This window comes from Ambystoma mexicanum, chromosome 2p (assembly GCF_040938575.1).
Source record: "Ambystoma mexicanum isolate Mex_15411 chromosome 2p, UKY_AmexF1_1, whole genome shotgun sequence".
Lineage (NCBI taxonomy): Eukaryota > Metazoa > Chordata > Amphibia > Caudata > Ambystomatidae > Ambystoma > Ambystoma mexicanum.
Window position 1 is genome coordinate 921,433,875 of NC_090923.1, and position 27,525 is coordinate 921,461,399.

At 48.1% G+C, this 27,525-nt stretch overlaps 1 protein-coding gene across 1 annotated transcript in view; it reads right to left on the reverse strand.

The window, feature by feature from the left end:
- The window catches only part of RSPH6A (radial spoke head 6 homolog A), a 114,705-nt gene that overhangs the window by 78,835 nt on the left and 8,345 nt on the right, over positions 1-27,525 (reverse strand). The window contains exon 2 of the mRNA XM_069644646.1: positions 21,733-21,967. Coding sequence (XP_069500747.1) covers positions 21,733-21,967 — 235 coding nt within the window. The remainder of the gene's footprint in view (positions 1-21,732; positions 21,968-27,525) is intronic.

A 27,525-nucleotide genomic window follows, 5' to 3' on the forward strand; every position in this document is an offset into this window, starting at 1 on the left:
ATGCCCATGGCATCGAGGATGAGGAAGAGGGGTCATGTGAAGATGTTGTAGAGAGTGGGGGAGAGGCAGGAGCCTTGGGGCACACCACAGAGGATGATGGTGGGTGAGGTGGAGGCTAAGTCAGAGAATACTTGCATGGTTCTGTCTTGTAGGAAGGACGTGATCCATGCTGTGGCCTCAGGGGAGAATTTAGCGGTGGCAGAGAGGTGGTGGCATAGGACGTCATGGTCTACGAGGTGGAAGGCCGCTGATAGGTCGAGAAGTAGGAGAAGTTCTGGTTTGCCCATGTCCCTGGTATCGTCCATCTGGTTTTTCAAGTCAAGTAGCGCGGTTTCAGTCCCGTGTTTGGGGCGGAAGCCAGATTGTCAGAGACCTAAGAGTTTATTCTCTTCAATGAAATGCTGAACCTGCAGATAGGCTGCTTTGTCCAGTATTTTGAGGAGGAATGGGACAGTGGTGATGGGTCTATAGTTGTTAGGGGAGGTGGGATCAAGAGTTGGTTTTTTTAATAGAGGGCGGACCCAGGCTTCCTTGAGGGAGGCGGGGACTTTCCCCGTGGCAAAGGAAGCATTGACAAAGGCTGTCGGGAAAGGAGCTAGTGCTTCAGTGCAGTCCTTGATGAGGGTAGCTGGGCATGCATCACCTTTACAGTTAGAGGGTTTGATATTCCTCATTATGTTGATGATGTCTTTTTGCTGTATGGGTTTGAAAGAGAAAGGTTGGGAGGGGGGGGGTCGGAGGCTGGCGGGGGGACAGGGATGTGTGTGTTAGGCAATTGTAGACCACTTGTCTTTTCGACATACCCTAAAGACCTTCCTGTTCTCAGCTTGAGTTTTTTTCTGTCTGACTATCATGATGCCTACCCCCGGGCATCCGGATCAAGCCCATCAGCCCCGGGAGCAGGCATCCAGACATTTACAAAAACCCCAGCAGCCCCAGCTAGGGGCTGTCTGGGTTCAGTCCTGGCGCCGTAGGCACCAGGCTCATAATAAAAATCAGTCCTGGCGCCATAGGCGCCAGGCTCATAGACATTACTTACCTCATGCAGACCATGCTGCAAATAAATCCAAGCCAACGTGAGGCCTGGATGGGACTATTTTACTACAGGGACTATTTTTTACTCGGGTGCGGTCCTGGGGAACTTCTTTCCTGGGACTACTTTGGAGGCTATTTAAACCATGCCCGAACAGCAGCACATGCTTTGTGTTATTCTGCATCCAGCAGCGTGACTCTCACCATGCCTGCAGCCAGCATACAGTCTTCTGCCACGCCCGCAGCCAGCATCCAGTCTTCTGCCACGCCCGCCTCGAATTCGGAGCTCCTAGAATAAAGAGGAAGAAAAGGACAAGGTTAGAAAACGAACTTATTTCAAATTCCTCACCTGATTCCGGATCCATTTCATCTCCCGACCTGGAAAGTACATCAGTCCTGCACGCGTCGCTTCGCCAGCTCCAGCATGGCGCCATACTCACCAGTTCTCACAGCATCTTTCGATCCGGCACTGTCTCCATCATTTCTTCGCCGTACTTCGGCACCTAGGGGCACAAGAATAACAAGGTGAGCCAAGGGAATCAACAAATACCTCTTAACACCATAGACTTACCTGATTTACCACCGGCGGTATTATTCTCCATATCTTCATATGCCGCATCTGTAAAGAGGGAGGAAAAACAACACGTTAACGCACGCAATAGTTACCGGACAGCGTTGGGTAACAGACTCTTACCTGAACGCCAGCAGCAGCTACGAGACCTTCTTCTCACAAACTCAGTTGCAACTTAAGGAAGGAAGGGGACAAGAGTGAACATCGGGCACATTGAACTCTTTGAACTTGATACTTACCAATCCCGCCTGGGACTTCAGAGTCAATACTTACCAGAACTCTCCCAACGCCTTCAAACCAGTGAAGTAACTGGTATCTACGCGCCCCTGCAAGACACGCAGGATGGAAAGCTCATCTTTTACAAACATAAGGTGAGGTTACTAAGGGGATATCGAAGGTGATTAGTGGGGGAGAGCGAGAACAGTTGGGAGGCCATCACTAAAACCCACAGGTGGCTAATCCCTGTCTCCACTTGCAGGAAAATACTTCTTCGGGTCCAGCAGACAAGACTAGGCGGGCCAGTCCAGACAGTCATCTCTGCACTACGCATCACGTTGACGGAGACCGCAGCTGTCCGGGTCCGATCGACACCCCTGTGGGGTCCAGGTGAGCGTAACACTGACCCCTTCTTTGGCCTGCACGGTCACGATGCCCTAGCTGGTGAAGCTAGCGCTCTACAAATGCAGATAACATAACAGATAACATAACCCCCTGAGAGACATGGCAGGTGGGTGAGGAGAAGGGAGGGAGGATGGTGATTTGTGAGTGGTGTAAGAGGAAAGAGGAGATCCACCTTAAAGCAGAGTCCCTCATGCCTATGGAGTGGAGTTTGTCTATGAGTGTGGCGTGGTCGATTGCTTTGAATGCTGTCGACAGGTCGAGGAGGATGAGGGCAGCACATTTTTCTGAGTCTGCTGTTCTTTGCAGGCCATCCCAGATAGAGACAAGGGAGGATTCGGTTCCATGGAGTGGTCTGAGCCAGATTGGGTAGGGTCAAGGATGCCGTGGGATTCTGTGTAAAGGAAGAGTTGGGAGTATACCGTGGGATCTAAGCGTTTGGCAATGAAGCGGTTGTTGAAGAATGGGCAGTAGTTAGTGGGGAGGAGGGGGTGAAGGGTGGGCTTTTTGAGTAAAGGTTTCACATGAGAGGTTTTGAAAGCTGCTAGGAAAATGCCTGATGTTACAGAAATGTTCATTATTGATGAAGCAATGCTGTCCGCGCAAGTGGAGAAGAGAACGTTTTTAGGAGCGAACAGGAGCAGGGGTCTCCAGGGTATCCCGAGGGGCGAGTAGCTTCAGGAATTTCGGATGGGACATGATGGAGAAGGAGAAGAGGGGGGATAAAGCGGGGGCTGGAGAGGGAAGAGGGTGAGCAGGGGGAATGTTGCTAATATGGTGGCGATGGTGAGGTTTCTTTTGATGGCGATGTTATTTATTTATAGGACATTTGTATGGCGTCTATATACAAGTATTTCCAGGTGCCACAAGACAAATGGGGGGTAGGGGGACATGGGCACCACAAAAGAAGAACCATACAGTTACATTGGCCTTGTGACAATCCTACCGTGCAAGCGCATGACAAGGTGATAAGATGTAGGGGTGAGGGGGTAGAGGTAGAAGTGCAGGAATGGGGTGCCCCAAGTGTGGGGACGGGCAAGTGCTAGGTGGGCCAAGGCAGCAAGTGCAAGGGGAAAGAAGAGGGGAAGGGAGGATGAGTGCAGTGGACAGGAAGGACCAGGTTGGGTAAGTCCTGCTAGGGAAGCCCAAAAGTAAGTGCTGGCAGGGAATGCTGGGGGGGACTGGTAGGGGGTGGTCTGGCCCCTGTATGACTCTAAGGCAGTGGTCTTCAAACTTTTTATGCCATGGCCCCCCCTGAGCAGAAAATAAATTGTTCGGGACCCCCCTGCCCCGCCCCTCTGTGTTGGGTTTATTTTTTTTATATAGAGAGGGCTGCAGAATGCGTGGTGCCATAATTATGAAAGGATATGCTGTTGGGGAGACATTCCAAGACACTAGGACAATCACATCCAATCCAAACATAGAAACTGTTCAAGTAAACACAAAATTCTCCAGTAGGGCTTTTATTTTCTCAAAATACATTCCTATTAGTATATTCAGCAGAAGGCAATTTGATTTTACAGAGCAAGCACTAATGGGAAGGGTGGGCCTGTCTCTCTGCAGAAAGTGAACCAATGTGTGGCTTTATTTTTGAGACCGCCACTCTGAGGTTGTCCTCCACTTCCAGCCTTGTGTACAGCCAATGCTGAAAAGCCTATTTCGCACAAGTAGGAAGACCCAAAAGGTAAGAGAGACTGTATAGCAGACCTTGCCAATGTACGATACTCCAGGATTACCTTCAGTCAAAAGTCACCCACTGCAATGTTCCTAAATTCAGATTGCAGAATAGTGTCCGACTGAACCTCAATCAGCTCCTCCTGGGCATCAAATGGAAGACGCACCACCTCCTCTGCCAGAAAAGGCTGCATCACCCAGTCATTAAAGCCAGCATTTTCTCTCAGGGAAAGTTTTTAATCAAAGCTAGACCTTAATGTTGTTCGGTGACTTGTGATTAGTTCTAGGACATGCAGCAGGTTGTACTCTATTTCCTCAATTGCTTCTGCAAGCAATGGGAACTGAACTGCTACCCCAGTTCCAATTGTTCATTTCCAGAGGTCTAGCTTCCTCTTGAAGGCAAATACATTTTTATTCATTGTAAATGAATTGGCATTGGCTACTTGTAAAGACATATTGAGGGTATTTAGCTTATCGAAAATATCAGCAAGGAATGCCAAGAGCACAAGCTAGCTGGGATCACACAGGTGGTTTGCTTTGCCAGTGTCCACATCCAAAAGGAATTGCTGCACTTCATTTCGGAGTTCAAACACACGTTGCAGCACTCTTCCCCTGGACAGCCATCTGACTTCTGTGTGAAAGTGCAACCCATCATGTTCTGATCCCATTTCTGCACACAGAATTGCAAAGAGACATGCTCTTGTTGGCTGTGCTTTGATGGCATTAACTATTTTTACAGCTGAACTGAGTACATCAGACAGTTCATTGTCCATATTCCGAGCAGCAAGAGCTTAATGAATTATGCAGTGTGTCCATGCAACATGTGGAGCGACTGCCAACACTTTGGCCTTCAACCCCGATCTATCTCCACACATTGAAGGGGCACCATCTGTGCAGATTCCTACGCAGGCTTCCCATCTCAAACAGTGGCTGCTCATAAAATCATTTAAAATGTCAAACAGTTCCGATGCTGTTGCCCTGGTTTTAATGGCCTTACAAAACAAAAAGTCTTATTATTGTGGTTGCCCCACAGTACCTTACATAGGCTATTAAATGAGCCTCTCGGGGATATATCTGTTGCCTCACCCAACTGTAAGGCAAAGAGACTGGTTTGCAACTGTGTGATTAATTGAGCAGTCATATTTTCTGCCATCTCAGACACACGTCGGCGGATGGTGGTGTCTGACAGAGGAATCATTTTTAGCTTGTCTGCTACACTTTCAGCACCCATTCGCCTGCACATTGCTATGGCTGCTGGTAGAACGACTTTCTCAGCATCGGTGAATGGTTTTTTATTTTTGGCAAGGAGGTAGGCAACATCATAAGATGCCTTCAGTGCACTGGCTGGAGTAGAAGCAATATTTTGCCCTGCACTTTTATGCTGACTGATGACTTGTAACTTGCGAGCAAAGAAGTCTCTGCTCTTGCCAATGAGATCCCCATGTTTTGTTTCCAAGTGGCGTCTTAATTTAGTTGGTTTCATGCTCTCATTGGCTAAAATTGCTCCACACACCACACACTGAGGCCTTGTTTCACCTCCGATCACAAAGGAAGTAAATCCAAGGTCAAGATATGTGCCATCATACTTCCTGGCTTTTGCAGGTTTTTTTCCTGTGTCAATGTCTGCGTCTGCCTTCCTTTTCACGCTACCGTTTTTGGCCAAAAAGAAGTGCTCCATTTCAAAACGGGTTCCTCACCTATGAAAAAATGTAAACTCCCATATTAATGCCTTTTCATATGCTTTGTTGATTACCTCATTCAATACGTAAATGAAGTTGAGTAGGATTTGAAAACGATAATTCAAAAACAAAAATTCAAAACATGTAGCTGTGACAAAATCACACATGCACCAGAAGGCTTTTGAGCAAAAATTAGGGGCTGAAAAAAACATGGTCCTCCAACAGTGCACCACATGTGTTGTGGTGTTCTACATGTCCTATGGGTCCCGGTTTGAAGATCTGGTTAGTTTGCAGAATCCAAAGAAAGGCAAGGGACATTGCTAACTGCTTGTGCTAGCCACAAACCATTGGGGCATTACGTGGTTGTCCTCCAAGAAAGACATTCTACCTTTGCCTCCAATAAGCCTTCAGCCAACCATAGCACTTTACCCATCCCTTCACAATTCACTATTCACTTGTACAGAGACCTCATTTCTCCCCCGCTTAGAGTGGAACCAGCCTGCGGCATACAGCTTGTAATGCAAAGCGCACATTTTAAGCACCAGCACAAAAAAAACCTGAGAACTGAATATGTCACTGAGCTAAATGAATTCTGACTGGAAAACATGGGGGCAGTTGCTCCCTCTGCCTCCAAGACTCAGTGGAGGCCCCTCTCAAGTGAAAAGTTTGAAATTCCCCGGCGCCTCTGATTTGAAAAGGATAACATGTTCTGTCCCTGGCCACTGCTACTGCAGGAGAAATGAGGACCTCTGTTCTATCAACTAGAACAGAGGCCCCCATACCTCGATTTTCCTTGTGTTTCTGGGCACTTTATTTATTGGTCATGTATGTAAATACCACTTACCTTTTGAAAGTACAAGAATTGAAAAGCAGGAACAACGTGACAGCAGGCAACTCCGGAGTTGACGGATGCAATCTGAAGCAGGATCACTGAAGCTGCAGGTGAGTACTATTTATTGTTGGAAGAAGTGGCGCCTTCCATCCCCATTGGCTGTCAGTAAGCCAGACTGAGCTAGCAGCACAGCTGGACACCCTTGACAAATGCAAGTTTAGAGAAGCTGGCTGCCATGAATTGGTCCACTCACCCTACCACTGTGATGCTGGAAATGCATCGGAGGGACAGGGCCTCCGTATCCTTGTCTTTTACTGCTTTTTATCGTGTGTTCTGTCATGTTTTCCGCACAGGAGTTCATGTGGGACTCCTGGCGGTGCAGCTCTCTTTCTTTTGGTTTGGTGAACGGACCCGTGGGATACCCTTATGGCACCCATGGGTGGGGGTACAACCCTGTGCCCCTAGTGTATGTTTTTGGGCACCTGTGGGTGGCCCGCAGAGCAGGGTATGGGCTGGTGGCAGCTCCATGCTGAATGTTACAGGTGCGCGCGTATCCTTCATTTTGGGATACCCCGGCCCTGCCATTGGGATCCGTTCATTCCAGATGGAAAACAAGATGGCCCCTGTGGCCTTTTACTTTCTATTCCCCAATACCTTGTTTTCCCAAAGTCCTGGGAAGCCCTGACTCTGTCCCTTCCCCCTGACTGGCTGTTGGGTGGGAATGCCGTATATGGTGTTGTTGTGAAGGCCCGGCCAAACTAGCTGGAGCCTTCCCGGTGAAGTATGTTGTGCGTACCTCCTGTGGGTGGGACCTGGGTGAATAGAGTGTGTGACGAATATGCATTCTGTGTTGTGGGTGTCTAGTATCTGGTGGTTGACACAATGACTGAGACAACCCTGCCCGAAACCGGTATGAATGCAGCTTGGAGTGTTGAATGGCTCGGTACTTGTCCCAATACACATAACTTGTTGTGAGTGTCTGGAGAGAAGTGAATGGCCTGAATACCTCGTGTGCCTGATTGGCTGCCTGCCTGCATGAATGCCCGTAGTCGTGATTGGATGCTTGAGTGTGACCCAGCGGAATGAACGGGAGATCAACAGTATATCTGGGGACCTCTCACTGCTAGGAATCGTGTTCAGAAGCTGAAGTCCACTACGACGAGTAATTGGAGTAACTGACGCTTGACCTTGAAACCCCCGCTGGACGAGAAGGAGTGCTGTGGCTCTCCCTCGCAATCTGAAGGCAGCTGTGTTTCCAAGGACTGACCCAGAGAGGACCTGATAAGGCGCCCTCTTCCCGAGCTACGAGGGACCATCGTGCACAGCTGATCTTTGACAACGCTCCCTGGTAGACAGACCTTCGACAGGCTGCCGACCCGATACGGGGACTGCTGCGGAACTCCAAGGAGAAGCACCCGGACTGTTGTCCGCCACTGTCGACGACCGCCGTCGCTGACCGGAGCCGCCGTGCTCCCGTTTGCCTAAGAACTTTAATTGATCATCGGACGCTCTCGTCTGCATCGTCATCCGCTTGTCTCCCGCTGGAGAAGGCCCTACCGTCGACGTGCCGAGGAGCATCCACCGGTGGGTTTCCCGCCACCTAAAGACCGCAGAGACGCCGACGACTTGACGCCCTTGCTGGGCCACCGTTCTTCATCAATCTCTTTGCGTTCCAGAACTATCGTCACCGAGGTGCCCCGCACACCTCTTCCTTGCAGGACGCCAATGCTCTGTCGTCGACAAGCACCGCTAGGAACGAAGCTGCCACTTCCCTGCCGTAGTTCACCCTGTTCACCGTCGGACGTTCGACGACCCGTGACTCCTGCCTTAAAGGGAGGGCACTCAAGAAGGATCGGTCGACGCATCGTCGGAGAACTCTACTCCACCAGGTACATTGGGGGGGGAGGGGTAAAAACCTTAATAGGAAGAAGTGAGACTATTGAACATATGGACTGGGCTTGTGCGATATAGCTTATTTTACAGGTTGCCCAGGTGGGGGGGGGATCTCCACACAGAACTGTGTCTAGGGTACGGGGCCAGTATTCTGCCTACTGTTTCAACCATCTTGCGTTCCTTCCTATCTCTATTGCTGGTTTCCTCATTATTAATCTGTGTGACATTTTAACCGTACAGTTGATGCACTTTAATGAGATTTGATAACATTGGTGGTACCACTTTAGAATTGTATATATTTATCATTATTGACTTCCGAGTACAAAGTGCGCTATTGTGTTCGTGTACATACCTTTGAATATTAATTATATAAAGACTGTGTTTTCAGTAATACAGTGTGTGGACATTCCTTTGTGGGGGTTCGGGGACTACACTGTACTTAAGAAGCAGCCTGAATCACCTCCTGAGAAGCTAGGCCTTGACTGCTCGACCATTGCTACTTTATAAAGAATCTTGGCTGGGGTCCGCTGGGCCTCTCCTCTACCATATAGAGAGCGGAAGTACAGACACCCACTACTAGTCTTTACAACCACCCCCTCCCATCTGAAAGTAGAGCAGTATGTCACTAATGAGCCATCATTAGTGGTTTCCTGCTCTGCATTCATATGTGAGGGGCTGGTCATCCCTGCAAAAGAAGTGTCCACTTTTCCTTGTTTCATGAATAGGCTCCTAATGGAGCCTGCAGGGCCTCACAAAGGCCCGGCCCCTGTGCTTAGTTAGTGTGACAGGGGTCGGGCCTTTGTGCAGCATCAGGCTCCATAAGGAGCCTATTCATGAAGACAAAAGAAAAAAGTACACACCTTCTTTTGCCACGATGACTTGTCATCACGGCAAACAAAGTGTGTGCCTTTTTTTTGTCTTCCTAAATAGGCTTCGAATGCGAGCCTGAGACCTGACAAAGTCCGGCCCCTGTCGCACTAAGCATGTGTGGCAGGGGCCATGGATCTGTCATGATCTCTGCTTCCAAAAGGTCAGGACTTACCCAACTCACTTGGAAGCAGACCCATAACCCAGGTTCCGAGTGCCAATCAGTCCCAATTGGGACCTTTTGGACCCTGTCCTGGCGCCAGTGGCGCCAGGCTCATAAATATGCCCAGTCCCAGCGCTGCAAGCGCCGGGCTCATAATGCTTGGGTGGACTTACCTGCAGCAGACCATGCTGCTTACTGACCTGCCAGTATGAGCCTCTGATCCTCTTCTGTTTGGGACTACTTTTCCTGTTGGGTGGGGCAGGACCCACTCCCTAGGTTCAGAACACTGGAACTCTTCTGGAAAGCAGGAACTCTTTTCTTACCTAGGCAAGGCTGTGGAAGAAGACACCTAAGCACTACAGGAGGCTATTTAAACCACACCCGATGGATGAATCTTGTTTTGCGTTATTCTGCATCCTCTGCAGCAGAACGCTCATCGTGTCTTCTGCATCTGATCCTGGGCCTAAAGGAAAAAGGCTTACCATCCTGAATCCAGTCTTCAGCAACATCTATAAAGACAAGAAAGAACAGGTTAGCACTACGGTCTTCAGTGACAGCGCATCTCTTACCTGGTCCATCGGCTGTCACCAACGCCTCGCGCTGCATTCCGGCATCTGAAAGACAAAGGCTTACCTACTCTTCGCACGCTCCGGAGGCCTTCGGCGCTGCATCCCGCATCTGAAAGACAAAAGAAGGTGCGTTTAAAGACATTGGGTAACTTTAATACTCACGTGCCATTACTCCATCCACGCCGAACCCAGTGGGTATTCCGGCATCCTTCAGCAGCTCCGAACTGGTACCTGCAACATAAAAGGACAGTTAGTGTGCATCGTGAAGTAAGCAACAAGCGCTTACTTACGCGCTTCCAGGCGCTTCTATTCCGCATATGGGTCCATCCTCAACTCACTTCAGCCCGTCATCCGCCATCGCCGGAACCCTGCAAAATAAGAGACATCATTACAAAAGACTTTTAAAGACATTTGAAATACTCGGAACTCACCGTTCGTGCAGTAAACGACGGACAGCAGTCATCTGAAGTCAAGAGGCCTGCGCACCCTATCCAGAGAAGAAACTGGTTACGGCACCCTGCCCCGAGGCAGATGGAGAGCTCGGCGTTCACTTACCTAAGGTGAGAGCGTTAACCTTTGGGGTTCTACAGGAGAGGAGAAAAGGAAGGAGAGAGGGACACCCAATAACCCCAGTTCATTAATCCCATATTTTCTATCTGCAGACATCTTACTCTTCGAGTCAGGCATACAGTGCACAGAGGTCCAGCCCAAAGAGCCAACCGTGTGTTACACATCACCTTTGAAGATACGGTAGTCGCCCAGTCAAGACCGGCGCCTCTGCGAGAATCAGGTGAGCGTTACAGAACGCAAAGCCTACCGCAAAACTCTCGCCCAGGCGCTATGGAAACCTCGGATACCGACCACCTAGCCCGGTTACTTGGGGAACTAAGAGCAGAAGTGCATGCAGCTCGTCAGGAAACGAATGCTCTAAGAAGGGAACTAATTATTTCCAAGGAGCGAACAGACGATCTCGCTAGACAATTGCTACAGTCACAAGCCGGACAGACCCCATTACCCGCATCAGGGGCAAATCTTCCTTCAACATCCTCTATGAATCCAGTGCAGATCAACCTACCTGGGAATGTACCTCTGGCTCCGCCCGAACGATTTTCTGGTGACCCAAAGAGGTTTGCAGTATTTATCAATCAGTGCCGGTTGCATTTTTTATGCCGGCCAGCAGCCTTTCCAACTGATCAAGCTAAAGTAGCTTTTGTGCTTTCGTACCTTAGTGGCAATGCGGCAGACTGGTCGATCCCTCTAGTTAATCAAGATGATCCGGTTCTCCATGATTTTCAAGCCTTTCAGCTTAGTATGGAAAAACTGTTCGCAAGACATTCACAGGGGCAGGCCTTGGAGAATGAGCTTCTTTCGTTGCGACAGGGTAATCAAGACCTTTTGGCTTATATTGCGTCTTTCAACAGACTAATAGTGGAAACTCAATGGCCTGAGGACAAAAGGATTACGCTGTTTTATAGAGGTCTACGTGGAGAGCTCAAAGACGTTTTAGCCCAAGTAGTGAATCCCCCGCAAGACTGTTCGGACTATATAGACTTAGTCGTTCAAATAGATCACAGACTGCAGAACAGGAAGACCGATCGTTCCAAGTTTGATGCTCGAGTATTTTCCAAACCACCAACTCCTTCCAAAGGAGTAGACTCCGGGGAACCCATGCAAATAGGGGGCCTGAAAGGACCACTAACACAAAAGGGGCGGGAAAGGAGAAAACAGTTGCAATTATGCCTCTATTGCGGAAACTCAGGGCACTTTCTTCGAGACTGTCCGGTGAAACCAGCCAAGAAGGCGGTAGGAGCTACAGTTACCAAGGTCACAAACTCTGAGCAGGGAAACGACCTCGCCCGACAAGAATAGAGGTCCTCTTGCCGAGCGTTAAAACCAGTTCCGTGACCTCGCATTTCGTGATACCTATGGTCCTCATTAGCCCTGATCATCCGGATCGATTACATGCGATTGAAGCTTACGTCGACAGCGGTGCCATCGGCAATTATGTGGATCATGAAATGGTTTTGAGGATGAATCTAACTCTTTGTCCCAAGGCTGTAAAGGACGTCATTACTACGGTGGATGGTACGGAGATAGCCTCCGGACCAGTAACGCATACCACTCAAGAAGTGACGCTAGTAAGTCAAGATGGACACCATGAGAAGATCGTGTTCGATGTGATCAAGGCCCCTCAGTTCCAGATTATTCTAGGGATACCTTGGTTAGAGAAACACAATCCTCGGATCGATTGGCGAGCAAGAACGGTTCAGTTCCCAGAATGTGTCTCTACTTGTCACCCTCCACCTGGTGTTGCACTGGCAGCAATTTCTTCGGAGACTCCCCAGTTACCTCCCGAATACCTAGAATTCCAAGATGTTTTCCGGAAGGATCAGGCTAACTCTCTACCTCCTCATAGGTCCTATGACTGCCAGATAGACCTGATACCTGGATCTACTCCTCCTTGTAGTAGAATTTATGCCCTAACCGAGCCTGAGAACCTTCACCTCCGACAATACCTGGATCAATACCTAGCGAATGGGTTTATTCGTCCTTCCAAGTCCCCTGCTTCTTCAGCTTTGTTCTTCGTTCCAAAAAAAGAAGGGAACCTTAGAACTTGTATAGATTATCGCTCCCTGAACCAGATCACCGTCAAGAATAGATATCCGTTACCTTTGATCCCTGAACTCCTGGACCAAGTCAGAAAAGCATGCATATATACAAAGCTGGATCTTAGAGGAGCCTACCACTTGGTACGAGTAAAAGAGGGCGATGAATGGAAGACGGCCTTCCGCACCAAGAATGTGCTATTTGAATATCAGGTCATGCCCTTCGGACTTTGCAATGCCCCGGCCACCTTTCAATATTTTATGAACGATGTCCTCAGAGAGCTCATAGATGTATGTGTTGTCGTTTACATTGACGACATCCTCGTTTATTCTTCATCGGAATCTGAACATCGGAAACACGTGAAAATGGTCCTCGAGAGGTTGCGTCAACACAAACTTTTCGCTAAGTTGGAAAAATGTGTTTTCAACGTGACTGAAGTTGAATTCTTGGGATTCATATTATCACCTAGCGGAGTGCGTATGGATTCAAGGAAGGTCGATGCAATTCTCAAATGGCCATCACCATCCTCTCTAAAAGGTGTTCAAAGCATGTTAGGCTTCGCTAACTTTTACCGCAGGTTTATCCCCGAATTCTCTCGAATAGTCCAGCCCATCACCGCCTTGTTAAAGAAAAACAAACGTTTTGAATGGTCTACCGAGGCGGAACAAGCTTTCCAGAATTTGAAGACAAAATTTATCTCTGCACCAATTCTAAAACATCCTCGCCCCAAACTCCCCTACATCGTTGAAACTGATGCTTCGAGCCTTGCCATGGGGGCAGTTCTATCACAGAAGGACCCAGTAACCAATCAGTTACATCCCGTGGCATTCTGGTCCCGCAAATTCTCGCCTCCTGAGATCAATTACACTATTACTGATAAGGAACTTCTGGCTATCAAGTCTGCCTTTAAGGCTTGGCGGCATTATCTTCTGGGGGCCCGACACACCGTTACTGTGATTACGGATCACCGAAACCTGCAATATTTGGAAACCGCAAAAGCCCAATCCTCTAGACAACTCCGTTGGGCACTATTCTTTGCCGAGTTTGACTTCATCATTACCTATCGACCTGGTACAAAAAAGGGTAAAGCTGATGCCCTTTCTCGGATAGGAGTGGAAGAACACTTGACCAACCCTAAACCTGTACCTATCATTCCCGAACAAAGAATTCTGGGTGTAATAACCACACAATCCATAGAGGAAATTAAAGATAAAGCCAGGCAACTTGTAACTCCAGCAGAAATACAGAATTGGCATCTGCAGGGAAAGGACTTTGCAGTGAAGGACAACTTATTGTATTTCCAAGAACGATTATACCTGCCCAGCACAGATTTACAGAGAAAGGTAATCTCTTGTTATCACGAGTCTTTAATGGAAGGACATCCCGGTATGGCCAAAACCTCAGAAAAGATCAAGCGCTACTTCTGGTGGCCGTCTTGGAAAAAAAGATATCAGATACTTTATAATGTCCTGTGGAGTATGCGCCCAAAACAAGAGTCAAAAGGAAAGACCAGCAGGCCTCTTACGCCCTATTGACATCCCACCTCGCCCTTGGCATACGCTTTCTATGGACTTTATCACCGATCTACCTCCATGCTCCGCATGCAATACGATCCTGGTAATCGTGGACTTATTCTCCAAGATGGCGCATTTCATTCCACTCAAAGGCTTGCCAACAACAACAACTCTGGCCCGAGAATTTCTCGAAAACATCGTCCGACTGCCGTCCGACTGCACGGTTTTCCTTCAGTTCTAATTTCGGATCGAGGTAGTCAATTTATTTCTCATTTTTGGCGAAGTTGTTGTCGGTCGGCTCAAATTGATGTGAGATTATCGACCAGTCACCACCCTCAAACCGACGGACAAACCGAGAGGACCAATCAAACTCTGGAACAGTATTTACGCTGCATGCTGCAACAAACTGAAAAAACTTGGAAAGATATCCTTTGGATAGCCGAATATGCCTACAACAACTCTGTCCACTCAGGAACTGGGAAAACCCCGTTTTTTCTTTTATACGGCTGTCGCCCTCGAACCTCAGAGTTGGATCCACCCCAAGATCTTGGAACACCAGCAGTAGACTACCTGCATTCTACCATCACCCAAGCTTTTAAGGAAGCCGTTTCTCACCTTCAAAGGGCTAAGGAACAATACAAGAAAGGAGCAGATCAACATCGGAAGGAAGCCCCCAAATATCAAGTAGGAGACCAAGTCTGGTTATCCACCAAATATCTACCTCTAAAAGGACCACGCACATTCAACCCAAGATACCTTGGTCCCTATTCCATCACTACCATAGTAAACCCAGTAGCGGTCAAGTTGGACTTGCCCCCTCACATGAAGATACATCCGGTCTTCCACGTCTCTCTTTTGAAACCCGTGCAACCTCAAACCCGACTAACTAAATCTCCAAAACCTATCCTAGTTGATGGAGAACTCGAGTTTGAAGTCAAAAGCATCCTGGACTCCAAGATCTCCAAATCTAAGCTATTTTACCTAATTGACTGGAAAGGCTACGGCCCCCAAGAAAGATCCTGGGAACCTGCGGAATATGTCCACGCTCCTCGTCTAATCAAAAGATTTCATCGAACATTTCCTGACAAGCCCAAACCCCCGGGGAAGCCCGGTTTGGGAGGGGCCTTGAGGGGGGGGGTGCTGTCATGATCTCTGCTTCCAAAAGGTCAGGACTTACCCAACTCCCTTGGAAGCAGACCCATAACCCAGGTTCCGAGTGCCAATCAGTCCCAATTGGGACCTTTTGGACCCTGTCCTGGCGCCAGTGGCGCCAGGCTCATAAATATGCCCAGTCCCAGCGCTGCAAGCGCCGGGCTCATAATGCTTGGGTGGACTTACCTGCAGCAGACCATGCTGCTTACTGACCTGCCAGTATGAGCCTCTGATCCTCTTCTGTTTGGGACTACTTTTCCTGTTGGGTGGGGCAGGACCCACTCCCTAGGTTCAGAACACTGGAACTCTTCTGGAAAGCAGGAACTCTTTTCTTACCTAGGCAAGGCTGTGGAAGAAGACACTAAGCACTACAGGAGGCTATTTAAACCACACCCGATGGATGAATCTTGCTTTGCGTTATTCTGCATCCTCTGCAGCAGAACGCTCATCGTGTCTTCTGCATCTGATCCTGGGCCTAAAGGAAAAAGGCTTACCATCCTGAATCCAGTCTTCAGCAACATCTATAAAGACAAGAAAGAACAGGTTAGCACTACGGTCTTCAGTGACAGCGCATCTCTTACCTGGTCCATCGGCTGTCACCAACGCCTCGCGCTGCATTCCGGCATCTGAAAGACAAAGGCTTACCTACTCTTCACGTGCTCCGGAGGTCTTCGCACTGCATTCCGGCATCTGAAAGACAAAAGCTTACCAACTCTTCGCACGCTCCGGAGGCCTTCGGCGCTGCATCCCGCATCTGAAAGACAAAAGAAGGTGCGTTTAAAGACATTGGGTAACTTCAATACTCACGTGCCATTACTCCATCCACGCCGAACCCAGTGGGTATTCCGGCATCCTTCAGCAGCTCCGAACTGGTACCTGCAACATAAAAGGACAGTTAGTGTGCATCGTGAAGTAAGCAACAAGCGCTTACTTACGCGCTTCCAGGCGCTTCTATTCCGCATACGGGTCCATCCTCAACTCACTTCAGCCCGTCATCCGCCATCGCCGGAACCCTGCAAAATAAGAGACATCATTACAAAAGACTTTTAAAGACATTTGAAATACTCGGAACTCACCGTTCGTGCAGTAAACGACGGACAGCAGTCCTCTGAAGTCAAGAGGCCTGCGCACCCTATCCAGTGAAGAAACTGGTTACGGCACCCTGCCCCGAGGCAGATGGAGAGCTCGGCGTTCACTTACCTAAGGTGAGAGCGTTAACCTTTGGGGTTCTACAGGAGAGGAGAAAAGGAAGGAGAGAGGGACACCCAATAACCCCAGTTCATTAATCCCATATTTTCTATCTGCAGACATCTTACTCTTCGAGTCAGGCATACAGTGCACAGAGGTCCAGCCCAAAGAGCCAACCGTGTGTTACACATCACCTTTGAAGATACGGTAGTCGCCCAGTCAAGACCGGCGCCTCTGCGAGAATCAGGTGAGCGTTACAGGATCAGGCTGTTGCTTGTTGATGAAGCAACAGCCCGATCCTTTTGTAATGGATGCTGAGGTCTACTTTCAAGCTGTGGATGTGCGGCCCCCTGTGCATGAGGCTGCGATCCACCAGAGGGCCGCGCCCCACAGTTTGAATAACGCTGCTCTAAGGGGACAAGGCCCCAGTTGCAGAGGGAGAAGGAGAGTTAGCACAGAGGTGGGAGAGGGAAAGAAGAGGAGAAAAGGTCTTGAGAATTTTCCAGAACTTAAAAAGATCCGGCTCATGTTTGAGGGGGGCAGGGAGGCTGTTCCAGAGGGGGGAGAACCAGCCGAGGAAAGGGATCTACCTCCCGCTCTCTTCTTGGAGAAATGTTTGACTTGCAGACAGTTGGAGCCAGAGGGCCGAAGAACTCTGGCCGAGAGGTATTCAGAGAGGGAAAGCTGGATGTAGAGAGGTCCCAGGCCCCAGACAGCCTTGTGGATGATGCAACCGGTCTTGAATGTGATCCTTGCGGTCACCGGGAGCCAGTGGCAAGATTTTAGGGCTGGAAAGATACGATCTCAGGGCTTGAGGCCAAGGTTAAGTCTTGCAGTCCTATTCTGGATTAGTTGAAGGGGGCAAAGGCAGAAAAGAGGTAGATTGAGGAAGAGGTTTTTGCAGTAGTCTGGGGGAAGGTGAGGAAAGGTAGAATGCCCCTGAGGAGGTGCAGCTGAAAGTTGAACTTCTTGGCGAGGTCCATGATGTGTGGAGGAAAAGAGAGAGAGGTGTCAAAGATGATCACAAGGTTTTTTGCCTCACAGGTGAGGGAGGGGAACGGACCCAAGGAGTCAGGCCAGCGAGTGGGGAGGAAACAAGGAGCAGGTATCCCCATGAGAAGGATCTCTATCTTACTGGCATTAAGCCAGAGATCATTGTCAGAGCACCGTGCAGTCAGGTTGAGGGTGGAGGCAGAGGGGGTAGAGGATGGCAGCTTGAAAGAGAGCGGTATGTCATCTGCATAACACTGGAAAGGAGGGGAGAAGGTAGAGATCAGGTGGGCCAGGTAGATGTTGAAGAGCCATGGCGATAGGATGGAGCCATGAGGGACGCCACAGGTAGAGAGTGAGGTGGAAGAGAGAAAAGGGCCCATTTGCACTTGGGATGGTCTGTTTGAAAGGAAGGAGGTAAGCCACGCCAGTGCCCTGTCCGCGATGCCATGGGTATCATGTAGATGGTTTAGGAGGATGGAGTGGTTGACTGTGTCGAAGGCGGAAGAAAGATCGAAGAGAATTAGACCAGAGGGAGGGTTAGAGTCCAGATTATAGATTAGGTCCTCACAGGTGTTCACAAGAGCAGTTTCCATGCCTCTGGATGCCCTGAAATTGGACTGGTGGTCATGGAGGTAGCCAGCCACATCGATGGGGAGGGTGAGATGGAGGATGACTAGCTTCTCCATGGGTTTGCCCAAAGAAGGGTGATGGGGATAGAGCGATAGTTAGCTGGGCAAGATGGGTCGGCAGACAGCTTTTTTGGGAGAGGGTGCACAAAAGGGTGCTTAAAGGGTTGTCAGAAGGAGCCAGTGGCAAATGAGTGGTTGCAGAAGTCAGCCAAGGCTGGGGCCAGAGAGGCAAGGTTGTCATTGATGGGTCTGGAGGAGCAGGGGAGCACCTGTTTGCAGGAGACTTTCATAGAGCGGATAACTCTAGAGATCTTATCTGGTGCAATGGGAGAAGAAGGAGAGTATGGGGGGAAGGGGTGCCAAGGGAGGCAAGAGAAGGGGCGGGTGGGGGTTTGCGGGGAATGGATGACAGAGAGGACAGGACATCCAGAGTTTGAGGAGAAGTGGGTGGCCAGGGCAGAGCAGAGGGCCTGAGAGGGAGGAGGAGAAGAGGAGGAGACTGTGGCAGGATTGGAAAGTTCCTTGCATATTTTAAAGAGTTAAGCCTTGTTATTGGTGGCTCTAGAGATGCAGCCTTGGACAGGATCCCTATTCTTGGAGCAGATGGCAGGACAATATTGCCTTTGGAGCAGGCGGCAGGCCAGTTTGTCAGAGGATGAGCTAGAGGCCTGCCACTTCCACTCTGCAGCTTTGCACTTGCATTTCAAATCTGCCAAGTCGGCGTCACATCAAGAGTTGCATTTGGAGGCAGTTGTATAAAGCTGGTCTGACAGGGATTCGCAGAGTGATTGGGATTGAGGGGGGCTGGGGGAAGAGCAGAGTGGGGCCTTGAATTCCACAATGACCTTGAGGGCATTGGATATTTGGGAACCACACAAAGATCTTTTGGCTTTCCTTACTTCTGCGCTGTAGGCCCTGATCTGACTGGATAGGTTGGCTTTGTTAAGCTTTGTTAGGGGCGGCGGCTCAGCCTGCCATTTACGTTCCAGGCAGTGGTTGAGGGTTTTTAGGGATAGTGTGAACCACTTTGGAGAAGGGCCTGCTGTGTGGGAGGGGGATCTGAAAGGGGTGAAGGGAGAGAGGGCATCAGAGAGCCATTGGTCGAAGAGGCTGACGGATGGTGTTCCTCCTAGGATAGCGAGAGTGGAAAGGGAGAGGAGCATGTCATTAGTTAGGTCCAAGGAAACAATGACCTTGTTCCAGAGGGATACAGGGGGGGTGAGTTGGAGGAAGTGGGGCGCCAGGGCAGGGGAAGGGGGCAGTAAGAGAGAAGAAGATGGAGGAGTGATCTGTCCATATTAGGGGACAGGTGGAGGGTGGGGAGATTGAATCGGTGGAGCTGAATACAGCATCAAGGGTGTGCCCTGCTATGTCGGTGGGACCTGATACAAGTTCGGTCATGTTGAGGGCTTCCAAGTTGTCGATAATCAAAGGGGACATGGGCCTTGAGGGGGTAATCAAACCAGATGTTGAGGTCTCCTAGTAGGGTAAACGAAGGGTGTGAGAGCAGGATGGCCACAAGGAAGTCACTAAGGGAGTCTGCAAAGTCTCTATTATAGCCATGGGGTGATAAAGTGGTAGAAAGCCGTGGGTCATGGAGGGGGAAGAGCGGTTTTCCCCTTCATCTTTAAATGACTGCTCCAGCCACGAGAAGTCATTTTGTATCTGGTTTGTTTCTTTTGGGATTTATACTTGATCCATGACCACGATCAAAGCTGCAAACAGTGCCAAAAACATTATCATTTCATCCCGAGTGCCTTTCGGTACACCATTTTTGTGAATACAGATAAGAGGTCCCATTGATGCCTCAAAACCAGAGAGAACGCTGCTATCCATCACCAAATTGGGAACTGCCCTCCTGGACCAACGTTACCCTCCTCTCTGCTAAGGATCCCCCCAAACTCACTTGCTTCCCTGAAGTCTACCACTTACAGAGGCAACTTCCTCAAGGCCTCCCCAATTGAACAACTCAGTGGCCCAGCACTTGGTGCACTCCTCAGTAATGTGAGCACCTCCCTCAATCAAGGGGAATTCCCAGGCACATTAAAATACAGGCCCCATATTAACCCTTCTGAAAAATCCCCTACTTGAAGAGATAACCAACTACAGACCCATCACAAGTCTCCTATTCATCTGAAACATTGAGAAAGTAGTTGCAACCCAGCTTCTTGCCAAATTGTATCATCTTGGCCACCTCTGCGATTAGCAGTATGACGGCTGCGGACTCAAATGCAGTACAGAGTCTGCAACCATCCAAGTGGTGGACTATGAGCTGGAAATCACCAACACGGAACTTGTACCTCCTAGTACTTTTACGCCGCTCAGCTGTCTTCGACACAGTCAACCACCTAACACTCTTCTACCTCTTTGCCAAACCAACAAGCTTCTCTGGATCCCAAAATGGTGCACGTTCTGCCTATGCTGCAGGCCCAAGGCTGTACAGACAGGCTCATTCACATCAAACTGACATCCAGTCATGTGTGGGGACCCCTATTGTTCCACCTTCTAGCCAATTGCCTTCCATCTATAAATGGAACCCTTGAAAACTCTGCTTTGGGACACCAGCATAGCCATTCATCAGTAGGTTGTGGCCCTCAGGGTATTGCTTGCCTCTGTGAATGCCTGGCCAGAATCCAAACATGAATGCCAAATGCCTCTCTCAAACTATAATCCCTCCAAAACACAATTTGTCCTCATCAGACAACCTACCAAACAACTTCTGCAACAATGGCTAGATGGCATGCGCCTGGAAGGATTCACCCCACAGCTATCCAAACTCAGCCAAATCCTTGGGCTTCTTTGTTGAAAGTAGCCTTTCCTTCAAAATGTATGCAGGCAAAAATGTGCAAACTGCATGGCTAAAGGTCTCCACACTATACAGAATCAAACCATTCATCCCTCTGCATGACCTCCGCATGGTGGTCCAAGCCGTCATGATCTCACGCAATGACGGGGGAAATGCCCTAATTACTGGGATTCCAGCCGTGCACCTGCCCTCCTTTGAGAAAGCCCATCACACTGCAGCACGCCTCATTACAGGTGCTCGCAATTTCGACTGGATCACTCGTACACTGTACAAGGCTTCATGGGCTCCCACTCCCCACCATGACCATATTTAAAACTGCATGTAACACCTGCAAAGCAGTCTCAAATGGAACACCAACATACATTCGAGCTAAACTTCACACCTCTGGAGGCTCTCATGCCCCATGTAGCAAAACCATCAAAAGATTGTAGTGTAAGATAGAACATGAAGGAAAGACTAGCAAGAAGTCCTCCTCCTGCCATGCCCCAACCATTTGGAACTCAAACCCGGCAGAGGCCTGAAATGCCCCCATCATTCTCCAGTTCAGCAAAAAACTAAAAACGTACCTCCTTCAACAATACCTGCCGGCAAATAAAAATTCTGCCCTCTCTTCACTAACAGCACTACGTTACTGTATAAAATGCCAAGCCCAGTGCTGCCACTCTCCCATTTTAAAGCACTACTCTGCTCTCTAACTAGGTTTGAGCCTCAAGCAACAACAAATACTTAATTCAAAAAGGGCATTGTAGCAGAACAGTGATAATGTATGCAGTAAAATAAGATAACATGTGCTATGATCAGAAATGTCCAATTTAGAGCAGAATGAAGGACCAGGGTTGTATTGAACGACTGTGAAAAAACAGGCATTATCCTTTTAATCTCAAATTGGTATTCTTAGCACAGTGAAGATTATTTGAAATCCTATGTTTATCAGTTACCACTCACCATTTCTTCTTCTGCTGCTTCTTCTGAGCCTTCTCCAGCTCCTTTCGAGAAAAGCACCTTGAGCTTCTCTGCCATCTCATAGGTTGGAAGCATGTCATAGTCATCCCGCAGTGTGTCCAGCTTCTTGTGAAACCTTGACCACTTGATGTCCTTGCTAAGGTCCTCAAAGGTGTCGAGTACATTTTCAGGGCGCTCATCCAGAATCCTGGTCAGAACTCTGGCTAGGTGGTCATACCTGCAAGAAGGAGAATAGTCAATAAAGGCTAACTGCAAACACAAATATCTGCCCCTGGTTGGAATTCTTCTATGGGGCCCAAAATGCAGCAACTCTCCTTCAGCCATCTGATTCCCTTCCTATGCAGCCCAGGGGTCTGCTCGTCAAAGAAAAAACCTTTCACCCCATCACGCAAAAGAGCGACAGCAAAATGGTTTACCCCGCCACTCTGCGCCATGAAAAGGAAAAATAGCAAACCTGAAACTCCAGCGACAAATCCACTCATACAAGAAGGAAATCCATAGGCCAAAAAGAAAGGTATTACCCGAATTGTTCGTTTGCAATTGTTCGAATGACACAATTGTTCGAATAATAGGGGTCCTAATTGACCTTCTGCACAATTGACCGTATGGTCATTTTGATATATATTATGGGTTGGGTTGGCGTAATAATAATAATATAAGGGGATTGGGAGGGGGGTTGGGGTGGGGGTTGGATTGGGTGGGGGGTTCCGGGGGGTTTCCCCCGCATATATATCCTAATTGACCATTTAAATTCGGTCAATTGTGCAGAAGGTCAATTGTTATTCGAACAATTGGTATACAACCAAAAGAAATACTACGACAACAGAATCACAAAAGCCACCAACACCCAAAAGGAATTGTTTAAAATCGTACACGAAATAAGAAACCCTCTTGGATGCAACAACGCTCCGATACCTTCACTGAAGCTATGCAATGACCTTGCAGACCACTTCAAAGACAAAATCACCACCATCCAACAAATCATACAAAGCAGACCAATCGACTATAACATGCAACCCACCCAGCCATCCCACCTCCAGAACAAACTCTGAAGCTTCCCCCAATTATCAGCAGAGACATTAGTCAAGCTGGTAAGCAACAGCAACAAAGCAGGCTCCCCCATGGATCCATGCCTCCTAGACATACACAAATCAATCCTCACACAAGGAACGCCCATGGAATACTACAGAAAACTTTTCAATCAATCACTATCAACAGTGAAAGTACCACAATCATTCAAAGCGGCATACATCAAGCCACTCCTCAAGTACACAGCAGGAAACGTGGAAGACCTATCAAACTATAGGCCCATATCCAACATCCCTTACCCAGCTAAACTATTCGAGACATACGTCTACAGAATAACACAAGAATTCATAGAGAAGCACCAACTGTTGGACAAAGCACAAGTAGGCTTCAGACCAATAAAGAGAACGGAAACAGCACTGCTCTCAATCTAGGACAATCTAAAGACTAATGCAGACTCAGACGACAAAAGCACAGCTCTAATCCTTCTGGACCTCTCTGCAGCATTTCACACAGTCAACCATGAAATCCTCATTAGTAGACTAGAGGAAATAGGAATCACTGACACAGCCCTACTATGGATCAAATCCTTCCTAACAAACAGGAAACAAACCATCTGGATCAAACCTTTCAAATCTACTACAAGGGAATCCAACTGCAGAGTACCACAAGGATCATCCTTCTCCCCATTGCTCTTCAATATGTACCTGATGCCACTAATCAAACTCATCAAAAAACACGGCCTCACATGCTACAACTACGCAGATGACACTCAGATCATCTACAAAATGCACGATACACAGGAAGAAAACAAAACGCTGAACAACTGCCAACAAGAGCTCTACAGTCGAGTGAACACAAACAACCTCAAACTCAACCCAGGCAAAACTGAAATAATGATCATAGCTAAAAGCGAGGAAAACAACCACTACATCTCATGGCCAACGGAACTGGGTACAGCACCAACTCCATCAACGATAGTAAAAAACCTGGGAGTCTTGATGATCAACAAACTAACACTTGAACCACAGGTAAACGCCATAATCAAGAAATGTTTCTTCCTGCTACACGCAGTAAAAGGATCCTACCATTCCTCTCTTTCACCCACAAAACACTCACCATCATCGCACTCGTGTCCAGAGTAGACTATGCCAACAGCCTATACCTAGGAATGCCAGAACAACTGATTAAAAAACATCAGCGCGTCCAGAACGCTGCGCCGAGACTCCTGCTCAGACTACCATGATGGGAACACATTACCCCAGCCCTGAAAATGCTACACTGGCTGCCAATAAAAGAGAATAAAGTTCACAACGATGTGCATAACACACAGGGCAGTCCACGGAGCAGAGTTCCTAAAGAAAAAAAATAACCGTCTAACACTCGACAAGATCACTTAGATCAAGCAACAACATTTGCCTAGTACCAAAAGCATACAACAAAAGAAAACTCAGAGGATCATCTTTCACTTCTCTGGCAACCTCGACCTTGAATAACCCACCAAAAAACATATGCAACACAAGGGATCATTTGGAGTTCAGAAGACTACTCAAAACCTGGCTCTTTGCTCCAGATTCAGGAGGAATCAACTAGGAAGAAAGGTCCACAACAGAACTTGTGAAAAACCTTGTAGAAAAAAAACCCTTTAACCTATCCATCCATTATAAAAGCGGGGGTAGGCGCGCACCGCCCACCCAGCCCCACACGCCACCAATCCGAAAGGATACTTGGATGGGGGGGGGACAACCAAGATGATGGACAATAAAAGACAAGTGCTGTGACAAAAACTACACCTGCCACAGTGCTGGGAAGTAGCGGATAGAAGCTAGATACACAACCCACTGAGGCCACACAAAGAGAGCTCCCACTAGGCGGTCAAAGTAGAATACCAAACACACAGGATAACCATAAATGTTGAGCGCAGAAACGCGAAGACAAAATGATATGAAATCGACAACTACTAGAAAATCATTATAACCATTCCTTAAAATGTTAAACATTCCACATATTCAACATACATAAACTCACACAACCACCTCTCTGCAAAGCAATCCACATGCACTTCACCACATTGTTACAACAGACTAACAACACATAACCTGCCACAACAGCACATGGGAACTCTGGCACTGATCGAAAACCACACTTAAGCTCAGCTTATAGTGCAAACCGAACTGAAGAGGCCAACAGTCACAATCACTTTCCTATTCCCACTGCACCCTGCTCCCCCCACCCCCTCTTGACACCCTCCTTTTCAGATTCGCCAGAGAGCCTGGGGACCACAGCAGTGGTGAGGGTGCGCAGTCTAATACCTTTAATATTAACTGTGCCAGTGCACTATTGAACAGAGTATGTAAAGCTCGATGCCACTAAACTAAAGCATCCCTGGATGGCTTCTGATATAAACATGTAACTGGGCCCTAAACAAGGGTCAAAGCATCAGTTACAGAATAAGGGGCGTTTGGTGCGACATTCTGAAGGCATATGTCAGTCCCAAGGATAGCTAAGCAGCAACGTGTTCGCCTTCGGAAGCAAATGACACGAAGCAACACAGGTTCGATCCCGGGTCCGCACGTAGAAACCTCTGGGTATTTAAGCGGGTTATAAATATGCAACTAAGACAAAAAAACAAAACAATTACGCAATAAAAAAATAAAAAACAATTCCTGTAACAGCGCCTCGATGCCCGCGGGCTGTGTGAGCGCTTTAAAAATGCAAATAAATAAATAAATACATTTGTTATTGGGAGAGTGCCAGATAAATGGGCTGACTAATGCATGATTGCCATCTTTTAGCACTGTGTACCAGGATATGCGAGAGTGTTCAGTATACTAGAAAACTACTCAGAGAGGGTGGCCAAGCAGGATGTTAACAAGCGATGCACGAGGTGCTGAGAGAATAAAGAGGCCCGTAGAGACGGAAGTAGTTGGTTAGCTAAGAATGGGAAGAGACTAACCCCCTGAGTAGTCACCCCTCTTGGGGCATTACCATCAGGAGACCCTCTTCTTTTACGAGCACAATGTCCCAAAGATGCATGTTAAACAGTAGCTACCGAGTCGCATTGGTCTGAGCAGGAAGCAGGAAGCTAAACAAGAGTGGCAGGTGTATGATAGTGTGAGAGCCCTGTAAAAAACGACATCAAAAGAAAAAGACATGCATGTCTGCTAAGAGAGAGCTAAAGGCCCTTTGTAATGGTAGTCTGGTTCAAAGATAGCTCGTCTGCCTTGTAATATGTATTAAGCCACAGGACATGCGGACCCTCCTTTTGATGCCTTGCTGCTCTGAAATTGGACTATGTGGCTCGGTTCAAACCTCGTTTTGGGGCTGCTCCATCAAGCAGTTTTGGACTGCGTTTTCATGGATGGTCTTCTTAGAAAAATTAAACTTGCTGCTCATTGGCGATCTGGTCCTTTTATGGAGTTATGAAGTGAGGCGATGTCTGTGGAAAGCCTCACGGTTTATATGTTTCAGGGGACAATGGTAAATACGCTCACACTTGATGTTCGGGTGCTTATACGTATTGTCTTTTGGTAGTCTGCTTCCCTTATCCTGTTTAACCATAAAACAAGCATTTAGGTAGTAATGTGATTTCGTATGACAGATTCAAATGCATTTATACTAGAGTGGCCGGTGAATGAGGACATTTGAACACAACATTAATTTAACTTTGTTGTCATGTACATTTGTCTGGTCAATGTTGTGAAACTTTTTTTAAATTCATATCTTATATATGGTTAACAATAAACCTTTACATGTATTAAAAAAATAGTAACATTAAGTACAGAAGTCCCGATCATTTTATTCAGCACATCATTAAAATCATCTTCCAAGAATCATAGACAAAATACAGAATGATGTGTTGTATCTCCAAGACTTCTCTCTTTGATAGCTAATATAGCTCAGCGGGTTGTGCAGGGAGCACCGACATGGTTTGTTCGCAGATGGGAGGTACGGGTTGAGCGTCTGAACAGGTTTTTTTTTGCGGCAAAAGGGAACGTGATGATGTTGCAAAGAAGTCAATGTTATTATTCTTCGCTGATGGAGCAATGCATAGAATTGCTAAGCGCTCCAGGCAAGAGAGGGATCACACGATGCCACGAAAAATGCCCTCGTGGAGTACTTTGGGTCGGCTATGTGCAACCTGCAACTCTCAGTCTGTTTAGACCAGTGGTTCAGAGCAGAGGTGGACAGCAACAACCGACAACGATCACAGGCAGCCTCTCGTACACGTGCAAACACTGCAGTAGTCCATCACTGCATAGAACGAGTTGCCCGGCTGTAGGGCAAACATGTGGGCGATGCTTGAAAAACAAAACGTTTGTTGTGCTGAAAAACCCCGCGAAACCTAGTGCACAGAGATAACGCAGTAGCAAGTTTCCATCAGAGGATGCACAGCTATGGAGAAACACTTGCACCTGCCCACTGAGGAGGGGGAGGATGTTGAAGTCTTCTTCATCTCCACGATCTCCAGTGCTCACACATGCAGAGACAACCACACTGCCAGGTGATAACCGAATACACAAATGTTGCAGTGCTCATTGACACTCATGGGACAGCAAACGTTACAGCTCTTGACAGACGCCCTTAGCTGAGGCACCAAAAGTTAAAATGTCCACCTACAGAGGTTGTGCACCTCTACTTCTGGGTGGTGTATCCATCACAGGCGTCCAACACGACTTGGATAGTATCGGAACAAAATGATAGATAACTCCGGTGACCAGAGACACTCTTCTTAGCTGGGCATAGCAG